The sequence below is a fragment of the Prinia subflava genome, chromosome 14 (genome assembly GCF_021018805.1).
Source record: "Prinia subflava isolate CZ2003 ecotype Zambia chromosome 14, Cam_Psub_1.2, whole genome shotgun sequence".
Classification (NCBI taxonomy): Eukaryota; Metazoa; Chordata; class Aves; order Passeriformes; family Cisticolidae; genus Prinia; species Prinia subflava.
Genome location: NC_086260.1, coordinates 6,634,274 through 6,646,688, shown reverse-complemented (window position 1 = coordinate 6,646,688; position 12,415 = coordinate 6,634,274). Strand labels below are relative to the sequence as shown.

The 12,415-nt window shown below is 48.8% G+C and overlaps 1 protein-coding gene across 3 annotated transcripts in view; it reads right to left on the bottom strand.

Annotated features, from left to right (window-relative positions):
* Positions 1-1,213: 1,213 nt before the first annotated feature.
* Positions 1,214-12,415, bottom strand: part of PRICKLE2 (prickle planar cell polarity protein 2) — a 105,256-nt gene continuing 94,054 nt past the window's right edge. For all 3 annotated transcript variants that reach the window (XM_063411294.1, XM_063411297.1, XM_063411295.1), the window contains one exon: positions 1,214-3,896. In XM_063411294.1, coding sequence (XP_063267364.1) covers positions 3,028-3,896 — 869 coding nt within the window. In that variant the 3' untranslated portion in view covers positions 1,214-3,027. The remainder of the gene's footprint in view (positions 3,897-12,415) is intronic.

The following is a 12,415-nucleotide window of genomic DNA, read 5'->3' as shown; positions in this document are numbered from 1 at the left end:
TGAGCATAAAAAAAAATCACTTCTTTTTGCCTTTTTCAATCATGTGCCTCAAAGTGTACTGGACTTCTGGAGCCCATATGAAAAATCAAAAGGGTTTGGAAGCTGCACTTATATTTATTGCTGAAACTTGCACCAATTCCGACTTTCCTAGAAAATGTGATCTGACACCTTTCTGTGGTGCTGGTGAAGGGTCCATCTGAGGGGAGCATCACCTGAGAGACTTTTCTCCCCCTTTTACTGCCCATCTGTTCCAATTCCAGCACTGCATTAAAATTGGGGTGCATTGCAGGCATGCAGAGATGCTCTGCATTGAGAACCAAATTTTGAAGAGTTGCTTCCAGCAGCAAAACCATTGTGTGAACAGAGGCACTGTGCCTGGGATTTTAGTAAAAAAATTGCATGTGCAGAGTGCTGCAATTCTGCTGCAGGGAGTCTCTAAATTTGTTCTGTTACCCCTGGGGAGAGGCAGCAAGCAGGGAAAGGGGAAAGGCTGGGGATTATTTTTTTACCATTTGCTGAGCAATCTAAGCTCCTGCTGCAGAAGAGCAGCTCAGCTGTATCAGAGCTGACAGACATTTGTTGTGCTTTTAATCACAGACAATGAATTAAACTGTACATATTAAATTCCATTTCTATAATAATCTGTAGTTACAGTGTCATATTTGTCGCTGTAAGCAATACCTCTATCCAGCTTAGCAGTTCTGTTTTGGAAAACATCTGAACTTCTAAGAAAAGGCTGTTATTTAAACATTTCAGGTTGATAGTCTCCCCCAGTATGCCAGAGGCCCAGCAGGGATTTCAGCGGAGCTGTGCTAGCTTTTACCAGGTGATTTCAAGACAACCTGGAAATGTTCAAAAGCTGTGTGGATCTGGCTCTTGGGAATATCCCTTAGTGCTGAACATGGTGGTATTGGATTGTTCTTGCTCAATGATTTTAGAGTTTTTTTCCAAGCTTAATGAATCTATGATGTGGCTTTTAAAACAACAAATAATAGGTCCAGGTGTTACCACACCAGGTCACAACCCTGGGGAAGGTGTGTGGTGTGCAGGAGATGCTCCTCCACCAGCTTTCCCTGCCCACCAAAACCATGTCAACGATGGAGCTGAGCTGGTTCTTGTGCTTTTATTGCAAGACCAGCTCAGTAAAAATCATGTTTTCAACTCATTAACCAACACTCCTTAAGAGCAAAAAACATACATGAGACTCTTTCATTTGGATGAATATTTCCATTTATTCCAACTGGAAAAAACATTTTTTAAATATATTTAAGTATCATTTCTTTTTTTCTTTTAAATGAATAATAATTATCACATTGTCCTTTACAAACAACAAAAAAATTCCTAGCAATAGTCTGTGGTATGGAGACATCCATCTTCCAGATTTTTCTGCATCTGCTGCTTTGAGTAGGCATGGGGGGGTCCCTGTGTGTGCCCAGGGCTGCCAGTGCCACCCCTGCAGTGGAATCCACATTCCCAGGGTGCAGGGACGGGCTGGGTCAGGGTGCAGGGACACCCAGCAGCACATGGGGCGAGGGCAATACAGCTGGTTAAGCTCTCAGCCCTCCTGTGGCTCAAAGCCCAGCCTTATCTTAACCCCCACAGGTTCTTTGGGTGTCAAGAGCCCCTTTTGCAAACTTGCTCCTTTCTGGGAAGCACCTGGCCTTGGTTTGCAGCTGGGACACGCTGGGATGGCAGAACCCCAATGGATTAAAGCACACAGAGAACAAACTCACATCCACCAGAATACAACACAGCTGAGCCCTATGTAGGGGCCCTCTGCCACGGCCAGGGGCTGTCCTGGCCCCGGGGCTGAGCCCCCCAGGGGACAAGCCCTGGCCACAAACAGCCCCAGAGGGGCGAGGGCATCTTGCCGGGCAGGAGGGCCCCATGGGGAGCAGTTTGCAGGTGTTCTCATACGTCTTAGGCAGGAGGCAATACTGAGACTTCCACTTGGTAATGAACAGCAGTTAACATAACCCAGGAGACTAGAGCACCATAAGACAAGTCTATATTCAAAACAACGTCATGCTGACATCACACAATTGCACCATTTACACTTTATTTACTCCAAATAATAGCTCAATATTTAGTAACTTCAGCGTTCTCTACAGAGGTGTGAAATTCCTTCTCCAGCTTTGGTAATTTACAATGTTGCAGACATTTGGTAGTTCTGGTCTTTCCTATTTAATAATAATAAAAAAAAGTCCCTTTTTGCAGCTGTCAGGGGTTCCTGTATCTGACTGATGGAGTGTACCTGCAAATCACAGGCTTCAAAATGCCACTGAGGCTTGTAAAGATTTAATGAACCAAAACCCATTCTGTTTAATGACAAGGATCAAAACAAATGAACAGAAAAAAAGGGTTAAAAGAAAAAAAAAATCAAAACCAATGAAAACTCAGACTCTCACTGATTAACTTAAAGAGTTTGATGATGAAATGGATAGGGGGGTCCAAAGTACTGTTTGGTTAGCTCTGACTGAAAACAAATCTGAATGTGCATGCATTTTCCCAGTGACTCCTGATATAGAAATTCCTCTGATATTACAAAATACAAAAATATTTTCTCCAAACTCTCATTTACATCGCATTTACAACTATCATGGAAATAACTTAGGCTCCCACACTGTCCAAGAGACAAATCACCTACCAACATGGCTAATGGAAAACAAAAATGTGGAAAGCAAAAGCTACCAGCAAACTGATGCTGAGAGTCAACAGTGGCAACCAAAACGTACAGACGAACAGAGCTCGAGGAGGTGGCAGTATCTGGGAGAAGGAAGAGAAACTACTGGGTAAATATTACAGGCTAAAGTGAACTTTTAAAATTTTTATCTCCAAAGTAAGATGTGCAAAATATATTCACCGTGCCCAGGATTATGACTATTTATAGAAGCCGGTCTACAACCTTCTTACAAATCCCTACTCTTCGGGCCTTTTTTTGTTACAATAAAAGCACTTACATGATCTAAAACAGTGCAAGATCGTGAGTTAATTTACATTCTCCCAAGGTGCCTGGCAAGGATGCCATTAGGATATGATACAGTTCTTGCTCTTCTGTCTTTTCCGGCTGTGCAACTGTCCCCTGGCCCCCACCGTGGAAGACTTGGGCATGCTGTACGAGCCGTACTTGTGCAGCAGCTCCTCGCTGGTCACGTACCGCAGGCGGGCAGGCTGCGGAATGGGCTCCCCGAGGAAATAGCCCTCGTTGTCAGACTCCGAAGAGGAGGAGCAGGTGGAGCACCAGTCGTACTCGGCAAAGTAGGGCCCCCATCTCTCGCCCAAGTGGTTCTGCAAGGCGAGATCCGACACCGTCCGGGGACAGTGGCCGTAGACATCCCTTGAAGGAACCTGCTCCATCGTCTCCCTGCAGCTCCTCTGGTGCATGAAGGGGTCGTAGTCGTCCCTGGCTCGGAGCGAGGGCCTCTCCTTCAGGCGGTAGCACTGCTCGCTGGCCAGGTGCAGGGCATTGTCTGAGCGGGAGCGCCGCGAGCGCCGGGGCCGGTGCGGGCGGTAGTGCCGGTCGTCGTCGCGGAGCACGGTTCTCCGGCGCGTGCGCTCGCTCATGGGGGTGTGCCTGGGGATCTCCTGAGCCCCCAGCTTGCCCCCGGGCACGCCGCTGCCGTAGTCAAAGCTCTGGTGCATCCGCCCGTGCAACGGCCGCTCTTGGTAGCCGAGAGGGCTGGCGAGGTCGTGCAGGGTGGGCTCCATGTCCTGGTACTGCTGCGCCGACAGCAGGCTGCGCACAGACTCGGCGCTGCGGAACTGCATGGAGGAGTTCAGCGTGCCCATATTGCTCATCTTCTCTGAGACATTCATGCCTGAGTCTTTGCTCAGGTCAGGCATGGAGAACCTGGAGAGGTGCTCCTGGCGCTTGGCTCCACCGTCTGCTGAGAGGCCTTTGCAGAAAAAGGGCAAAGGGAAAAAAAAAAAGAAGTTAAGAAAGAATTTTCTGTCATTAGAGATGCAGGGTGGAGGCTGGTTTTAGCCCAAGACTTTTGCTCTAAAAAGTAACTCAGTGGTATCAATCCTGTCCTGAAGAGCCCTTTTTAAGAGGAGGAGTTTTGTTTTTTTTTAAAGAGCAGGCAGTTCCTCCTTTGGGGAAATCACACCAATTTAAGGTGTTTTGAGTTGGACTCCAAGCTGCTTTTCACGACTTCCTTTCCCATATGTCTACACTGTCTGCGACTTGATAGGAATAACCAACGATGCCAGGGAGAAATCATGCGTCAGAGGTAACCTGAGGCCTTCTGCACACAGAGCTAACTAGGGTGCCATGATCCAGCACTCACACCTTCTGCAATGACAACACATTTTGGAGGACTAAAGAACGTCAGTGGCAGATGAAAATGGGGCCACTGACTTAATTCAGGGTTGTCACTATGCTGCACCTCACAGGTCCCCTGAATGACACCCATGGAGAGACCACAGTTACAGTTTCTCAGTTGGGTTTCCCAGGAAGCAAGGAAACGCCTGAGCACCAGAGAGTCTGCCGAGGCTCCCTGTGAGCAGCACAACAGTGGGAGGGTCAGACTATCCCTGCAGATATGCAGAGTTGTTCATGGGCAAGAGCCAGAAACATGAGCTCCACCTTGATGGGCTGCCCTGCTTGGGAAGGTGACCCATTAGATCTCTCCAATGTGCCAACAAGCCCTGATCTCCTGCAAGGTGCTTTTCTTCAGCCCAGGAAGCCTTCACCTGGCAGCAGGGAAGAAATGGGGTGTCTGCTCAGCACCTGCCTGCCAACAAGAAACTCAATGCACCCCATGGTCCCCTGGTCCTTGGCTTGTTTTATGGGTGTTTCTTGACTATTTTCTGGCTATCTCCCCATTGGCTTGACGACTGGCAGCAGTCAGTGGTTGCACTGCAAGCTCAGGACAAGACATTTCGCAAGTTATTTCAAAGAAAATCTGTTCCATCCCAAATCAAATGTGGAATGTTTGCTTTGGCACCCTTCTCCCTGTCCCTCTCTGACAACATCCCAGTGCAGACCCAACAAAGAGAACTGTGCACCATCAGCAGAATTTCCAACATGACACACAGCCTTTATGCAATCACCAACAATTTATGACTGTAAATTAATTATAAAAAGTAACCACCCAGCCCACAATTCAAGAATAAAGCCCTTTTTCCTTTAACAAAAGCTGCTTGCATTTCATCAAGAGCTCAGCTCCCTTGGCATTAGCTGCTGCTGCTAAACCTGAGCAAGAACAAGAGTTGCTGTCACTAACCCCATTCATGAGCTGCTTCAGGGTTTCCTTGGGCTCAGCCTTGAAAAGATCAACAGATCCTGCAAAGCTGGGCAAAGTTTTCCAAACCCTGCTCTCGGTGGCATCAAGGGAGAGCTTTAGCCACTACTGGCCCTCACATGGTTTGGTTTTGCTCCCTGAGTTGCAGCTGCTTTGCTTTTCTGCTGTTAATGGGGATGTTTCTGGAGTTTATGATTACAGAGGAAGGTAAAGTGAAGGTGATCCCTGAACGTCACAGGAAGAGGGAGAGGATGGGTTAAAAAGAATGAAAACCCGTGGTTTTTTTGAAGAGGACACCATTTTTCAAGTCAGCTTCGTGCTTTCTTTTTTCCTCCTTTAAGTCACGCTGACTTTGAGTGAGCAACCCCAAATCTGCCCAATGCCCTTTGGAAAAAGTCCTGGATGGGCTTCCTGTCTCTCCCCTTTGAAGACCTGCCTGCCCACACTCCACACTCCCATTATGTTTCTCCTCCTTGCTGGAGCTATGATTTTCTGCCTGTGAACCCAGTGAAGGCATCTATCACATCAGGCACTGCTCCCCATGTCCCTCCTGTACCACTGTAGAGGAGCCCAGCAGCCCCTGCGGAGGGAAAAGCAACTTGGTAACATGCACAAAGACTTCCTGAAAAGCTGGGGAAACAGCAGGACTGCCAGCAGAGCTGATCACAATGAGAATCATGGCTGTTGACAGCCCAATGTGGCCTTAATCACATCTGTCAGACAATAGCTGACACCAAGGAAAATGAGCCCTCGGTGACATTTATGCAGCACTTCATTAAGGGAGTCGGTGCTGCTCCGCAGTAAGAATGAGCAACAGCAGTGCTGTGCAGAAATACAGCTGCAACACCACAGGATGTTTCTGTGGCATCAACAGATTGATTTTGGCAGCATCATTATAAAGGGGCTGACCTTGCCTCACTCACAGGGTGTGGCATGAGCTGTTCCCAGCACCAGCCATATCAGATAGTACCCACGGGTCTCAGCTGCCCCTCACAGCCATCTCCCTCCTGTGGTTCTGCATCCAGCAAGAATAAAATGAGTGTCTGGCCACAGGCTCTGAAGACATGGCATGAGCGAAACAGTATTTTTGAATTCAACAAGACATATCTGCATCCTTCACATCCCAGGCAGGAATGATGCGACCAAGATCAAGCAGGATGACCAGGAGGGAAACCTGTTTCTTTTTGTGTACAGTAAAGCAAGCTGTGATAAATGAGGTGCTCAGGAAGGGCAGAGCCAGAGCTTCAGTGGTTTAGTTTGTCCAGGACAGGGTCTCCAGCCCCTCACACACCTCCAGCAGACAACCATGAGTGCTTTAGTCTCTTCCCCTTAGAAGGCAGCACAGGGCAGTGAGTTCAGATAAGGATCCTGTGACTGACCATGTGAATGGCCCATGCTTGGAGTACAAGGTTTAATCAGTAATCGGGATATTTCTGGCTTATCATTCAGACAGCTTTATTATAATTAAGCAGAAACATTCTGAGATCTTGATTCACTGGGAAAATGCTGATTGTAAGAGGAATCTAGCACTGAACATGTCTATCACTGTTGCCAGCACACAGAACTTGGGGTGTAATGGGGCCCGTGCTCAGGAGGCTCTGATGCAAAGCCAGTTCAACATCCAATGGCTTCATCTGTCCATATGACAGAGTGGAAAAGGCTCCATGCTGAGGGCAAAATGTGTCTTCCCAGGTAGACTGGGCAGGCTGCACATGCCCAAGCCTTTTTTTTTTTGGGAGCCACACTGGGAAGTGACCCAGCAAGCCGTGCAGCTGGGAGAGGGGAAACACTGCTCATAGTGACAGTGCAGGATTTATTCCACTCGCTCAGGAGCAAAGCTGTGCTTTTCCAGCTGAAGGCACTGAGAGCTCTGCGTGGCTCTCATAGTGCCCACAGCAGGTTCCAGGTCCAGGATGCAATTTATAATCCTTGCAGAACATTAAGGTGTCTCCAGGCTGACTTTTACATTTATACCAAGGCATCATGAGCAGGGCTGGGCCCAGATTAGTCTTTCTACGGTCTCAAAATGTCCCTCTCTATGGCTCTCTGTGGAGCCACAAGACCTCAGGAGGCACAGCAGGAACAAGCCAGAAGTGCTTCAGTCTGACCGCAGCGAGATCAGGGGATAGCAATAACCATCTGTCTAAAAAAACTTCATCTAGAAAACATAACCTGGGAATAAAGTTTGAAAGAGCAGAGGTTGTTTAGTCTAGGGGAGAGAAAGCTGAAGGGGATATAGTAATAACCTTAAAAGGCAGAAAAAAATGCTTGCAAAGAGGAGGGAACACATTCTCCAGGTCTGCTGACTCCTGCAAAGAAAGTTTCAGATTGGAGAAGAAAACTCCTCCTGTATAATCACAGCAGAAGGTGACTGGGGCAGGCTCTGGCACTGGAAGGTTTCCCTGGCACCCAAAGGCAGTGGGTACCCAGACACATGCGGGGTGTCCCCAGATTCCTGGTCCCACACTGCCCTGGATGGGGCACAGGTGGTCCCAACCCTTGTCTCCTGAGGTCACTGGCCATTCCAGAGCTACACCCATCCACGAGGCCCCATCTTCTTGAGTTACCAGTACTTATGTGCCGCTGTTGCAGCTCCCACTTAACCAAGTGTTTCATCTGGGAACACAGCTAATAACCCAAGAGAGCTGCAGTCTGGAAGGGCACACGAGGTGAGACCCCACCATACAGCCCTGACTTTCTCCTAACAAAGAAATGTGAGAATGTTTCCCAAAGCCATCCAAGGGAGCAGGAGCCCTGCTCTGGCCCGTGGCACGGCGTGGTTGTTACCACATCACCAAGACCATTCCAAGGGTGCAGACCCAGGTATAACATGCTGACCTCACCAAAATTTACTTCTGCACAATGCTCTGAGACACTGAGGACATGCACAGTTGGCTGCCTCAGAGGCTCACGTCGCTGCTGCCTCCAGCACGGTGCTTCGGCCAGTGGCCATCCTGGAGCCAGACTGGTGCCAGCACCACAGCACATGTAGACACAGCAGGTTTTTCTGCTGCTGCTCTCCACTGCATGGGGCTGCCAGGCTCAATATTTCACCCTGGAGCCATGGAAACACACGCTTTTCCAATGAGCACAAGGGAAAGCTGCAGCTCGGCTGTGGGTGCTCGATATAGAACTGGAGCTAGCTGCAGCGCCAAGAAAACCAAGCAGGTTTCTGGTTAACATTCAGATTTGCTAAGGACACCGTGTACCATCCCCTCTGAAGTCTGTCCCCACCCCTCCTGAGAACCATGTTTATCCCATAAATACTGCCAAGGGAAATAACACCCAAATAAGCAAAGCGACAGCACAAAGATACCCCTGGTGAACATAACCCCTACAGCCTTGCCACAACAAAGCACTCAGAGGTGCTTCAATCCCACTGTGTGCTTTGCTAAACAGGGGCTGCAAGTTGCATTATGAATTATTAAAGTACTCAGCAAATGACAGCAGAAAGGCCACAGAGAGAGCGTGGGCTGGGTGTGAGGCTGGGAATGGAGCCCCCCATGAGGGGAAGCAGCTCCCAGCCCCCATTAAATCAAACTCCCTGTGAAGCTGTGCTAACACGGGGTGAGCCAGCATCCCACTGCAGGAGAGCACCAGCCAGGGAATGCAAAATATCCTGACATAGGATATTTCAAACAAATAGGGCTGTGCTGACGCTTGCTTCTTGCCTGAACGTTTATCACAGCAGACACACACATCTGTGCATCACAGCTCTCACCACAGAGCCCCACAGAGCCCCACACAGCTCCAAAACCCAGCACTCAGCCCTGACAGCCAGTGTTAAATGCAGCTATAGATACACAGGAGGGTACAGCACAGCATCTCTTGTGTCCAGCCCCCTGTGCCAGAGCCTTCTCTCTCACACAGTATCAGGCATCCTCACCACCCCTCAAACAGGGTTTATTTCAAGGTCAGTCCACAGAACTAAAAGAAATTTAAGAAGAAACAGCCTGCACAGAGCTTTGTTTATAGCTCAGCCCGTCTCACTTCTGAGTGACCTCAGGGCATGCAGAAATAAAGCAGAACCTTTATGTAACTGGAAATCATGGAAAAGGAACAATTTGGGAGAAGGCAGAGCCCCCACCAAGTGGGTCACAGTCCCACCAACCTCCCATGGTGATATCATTGGGTATTTCCCACCTAACCAGTCCTTTCCAGCTTGGTGGAAGAAGTCCCTATGTGGGTGCTGCTTGGAAAAGGGTTGGATTTTAACTCAGAAGCCCCCCTATAGCTCCTTTATCAGCACCCCCATCTCCTGTGTCCTCCCCAGCTGGGGGCCAACAAGCCATGCTGGGGATGATGCTTCCCCCAATAACATCTTCCAGAAGTCCATTCCGGTTCTCCCTCTGGTTTGCATTACCCCACCTGCTCTGCACTGTCCGTGTGTGACACTGAAGAGGTGAAGACATGCAAGAGGTTGGCCCTGTAGCAGGCACACCAAACCTCCCACTGTTGAGTGCAAAAGGCAAGTGAGGGGGAGAAGAAATGTTCCTGACAGTTTTACAGTGGTTTGGCATTGGGCCTTTGGGGTGGAAAACCTTTATCTTCACATCAGTTTTGAAATTATCTGCCTTGTATTAGGAAATGTTAGACCTGTGCGTCAAAACTGCAAGAATTCTCCCCCAGGGATCTGATCTTCCAACTTGGAAGCAGTTTTGTGCTGGCTGCGTCTGGGAGAAAAAGAGTGATAAGAACATGGTGGAGAGCTGGGAGCCCCGTTTTTTATAGTAAAACTCAGGAACAGCCAATGTGTCACTTTCTGGATTGCATAACTCAGCTGGAGCACTTGGGGCAGCTGCTCTCTCCACAGCCCAGAGGAGAGAGGAGCACAGGGGAGAGAGACCAGCATCCAGACCCCTCACTGCCATCCCTGAGGGTGTTCAGGAGCTGCTCCCAAGCCCCCAGTGCAGGAGTTAATGGGTTAATGTCTCTCCAGAAAATGCAAACCTGGCCCTTAGTCAGAGCTTGTTCTTACCCTCACCTGCCCTGCAGCTTTTAGCTCCTCTGCAGGCAGAGAAAGGAAAGGGACTGGAGACAGATGATGCTGCCAGGTCACTGCAGCTCAGACATGCAGGGATCAGCCCTTTCTGGGCTTTCCACTTTCTGGCTATATCACAGTTGTTGTCTAGTCCTGGAAAAACAAACTGTGTGGGGCCTTTGGGCATCACACAACACGGATGACAGGAGCAGTGTGTGCCATACAAGTGAAATCCCATTCCACCCTGTAACAGCACCAGTTTAACATATTTTTAAACTAGATTTACGCCTGTGACAGATGTTCCCCTCACCCAAACTAATTTTCTCAAGGAATCCTTAAAATCTGTTTCTCCTTTTGCATACAACAGTGTCACCATTCAACATGACTTCTACCTCCAAAAGGCTCCTACTCTCTGCAAGCAAAGGGACTGTTCCCAGATAACATTTAGCCTGCAGGTACTTTCTTAAGTGGGCAATTTGACCAGATGTCATTTTGTGGAAATAACTGCTTGGAATCAGCAGAGACCAGCTCTTGATTTCTAATTCCACGGCCAGGCACATGCAGTGACTGCAAAATCTTTCTGGAGGGAAACACAAACACAGGCAGCAGGGCTGATGGGCCAAGTATCTTTTGGGAAGTGATTAAACTCTGGTAGGATCAGGCTTCTCATCATGAGCAAACCTTTCTGGACAAATTCCACCATCCCAACTGCTTAATGCAGGCAGCTACAAGGCAAACACTGCTCCAGGATCCACTGGTTTTTGTTCTTGTTGCTGCCATTAAAAAAAACCCCAACAACCCAAAATCCCCAAAAGTAGACAAAGGAAGCTCAATGTAACAGATAATACAAAAGAATATCAGCAAAAATGAGCTCTCTCTTAGAACACCAGCTGAGAAATACTGTTTCCTTTTTGCTTCTCCATCTAATAGCCATGTAGTGCAGGAGGATACAGTTTCTAATAAGTCACAGCAGACTGGAGGCTGTTGAAGCCTTCAGGCGATGGCAGAATAGGGATTTTTCAAATGGATTGGAGTCTGTTGTAGCCTTCAGGTGACGGCAGAATAGGGATTTTCATACAGAGACATGGAAGAGGAGATGCCCTCCACCAGCAGGAGACACTGCCCTTTGCCACTGGATGTGCTTCAATCCCATCAGCATTTGTGGCAATTACACAAGCACAAACCAGAGGACAGCAGAGACACTCCCACCTAATTCAAACCCCAACACAGAGCACAAGCAGGGTCACGGCCACCTCTGGCCCTCACATGTCTGCTGGTGCACTACTGCCCAGGGTGACAGCAGAGCACAACCCAGCACTGCAAGGGCACGTGCCCAGGATTAACACAGCGTCTCACCTCTTTACTAACCCATGAGGAATTGGATTTAAAGCGATTAAACAGAGCCTTTTGGTAAGGTAGAAACCTGGGGTCTTGCAGGAGATTGGGGTCACGTAGATCTTGACCCACACAATGGCTGACCCCGAAATATTACAGGGAACAACATCTGCTCACAGCAGGCAGCCTTCCGGCCAAGGGACAGGGATTACTGCTGCACAGCCCAGAGTTATCTGCATTACTGACTGTCTCTGGCTAATTAGCAGTCAGGTTGTAATAGAAACATCACAGCAAAATCTGTTGCCAGGAAGGTACCAGCTTTTAACATGTGCTCTCCAAGTCAGGGACTGTTTGCCCTTCAGCTCCCTATAAAAAACAGACTGTTTTCAGTGATGCCATAAAACCTCAGATGGATGCAGTGTTAATTATTTCACTTTATAAGGTGGAGCAGCTGTGCAGCATTGGTAGCTCAAAGGGACTTTGTATGTGGATGCCTGGGAGCTTCTGGCAAAGCAGAACTGGAGGATGCAGGGTGGAGGACATGGGGTGAGCCAGACCTCTGGGCTGTGGTTGGGGGGAGCTCTGTGGGGAGCTTGATCAGCCACAGCAGGGAGTGCAGGGATGGGAAAAGCCAGGCAGCAGGGTGCTGTGCCCTGACATCACCTGCCCAAAAACCTGCTCTCTCACAGACTTCATCCAGGTCACCAAATCCCCCTGTCCTCAAAACACTGCCAATTAAATGGGATGATAATTGTGTCCTCAATAATTGCAGACACGGCCCTGGGGGAGCTGCCTGTTGCTGCTCCAGTGCCCCTAGCTCAGCTGAGCCAGCTCCCAGAGCAAGGGAAATCAT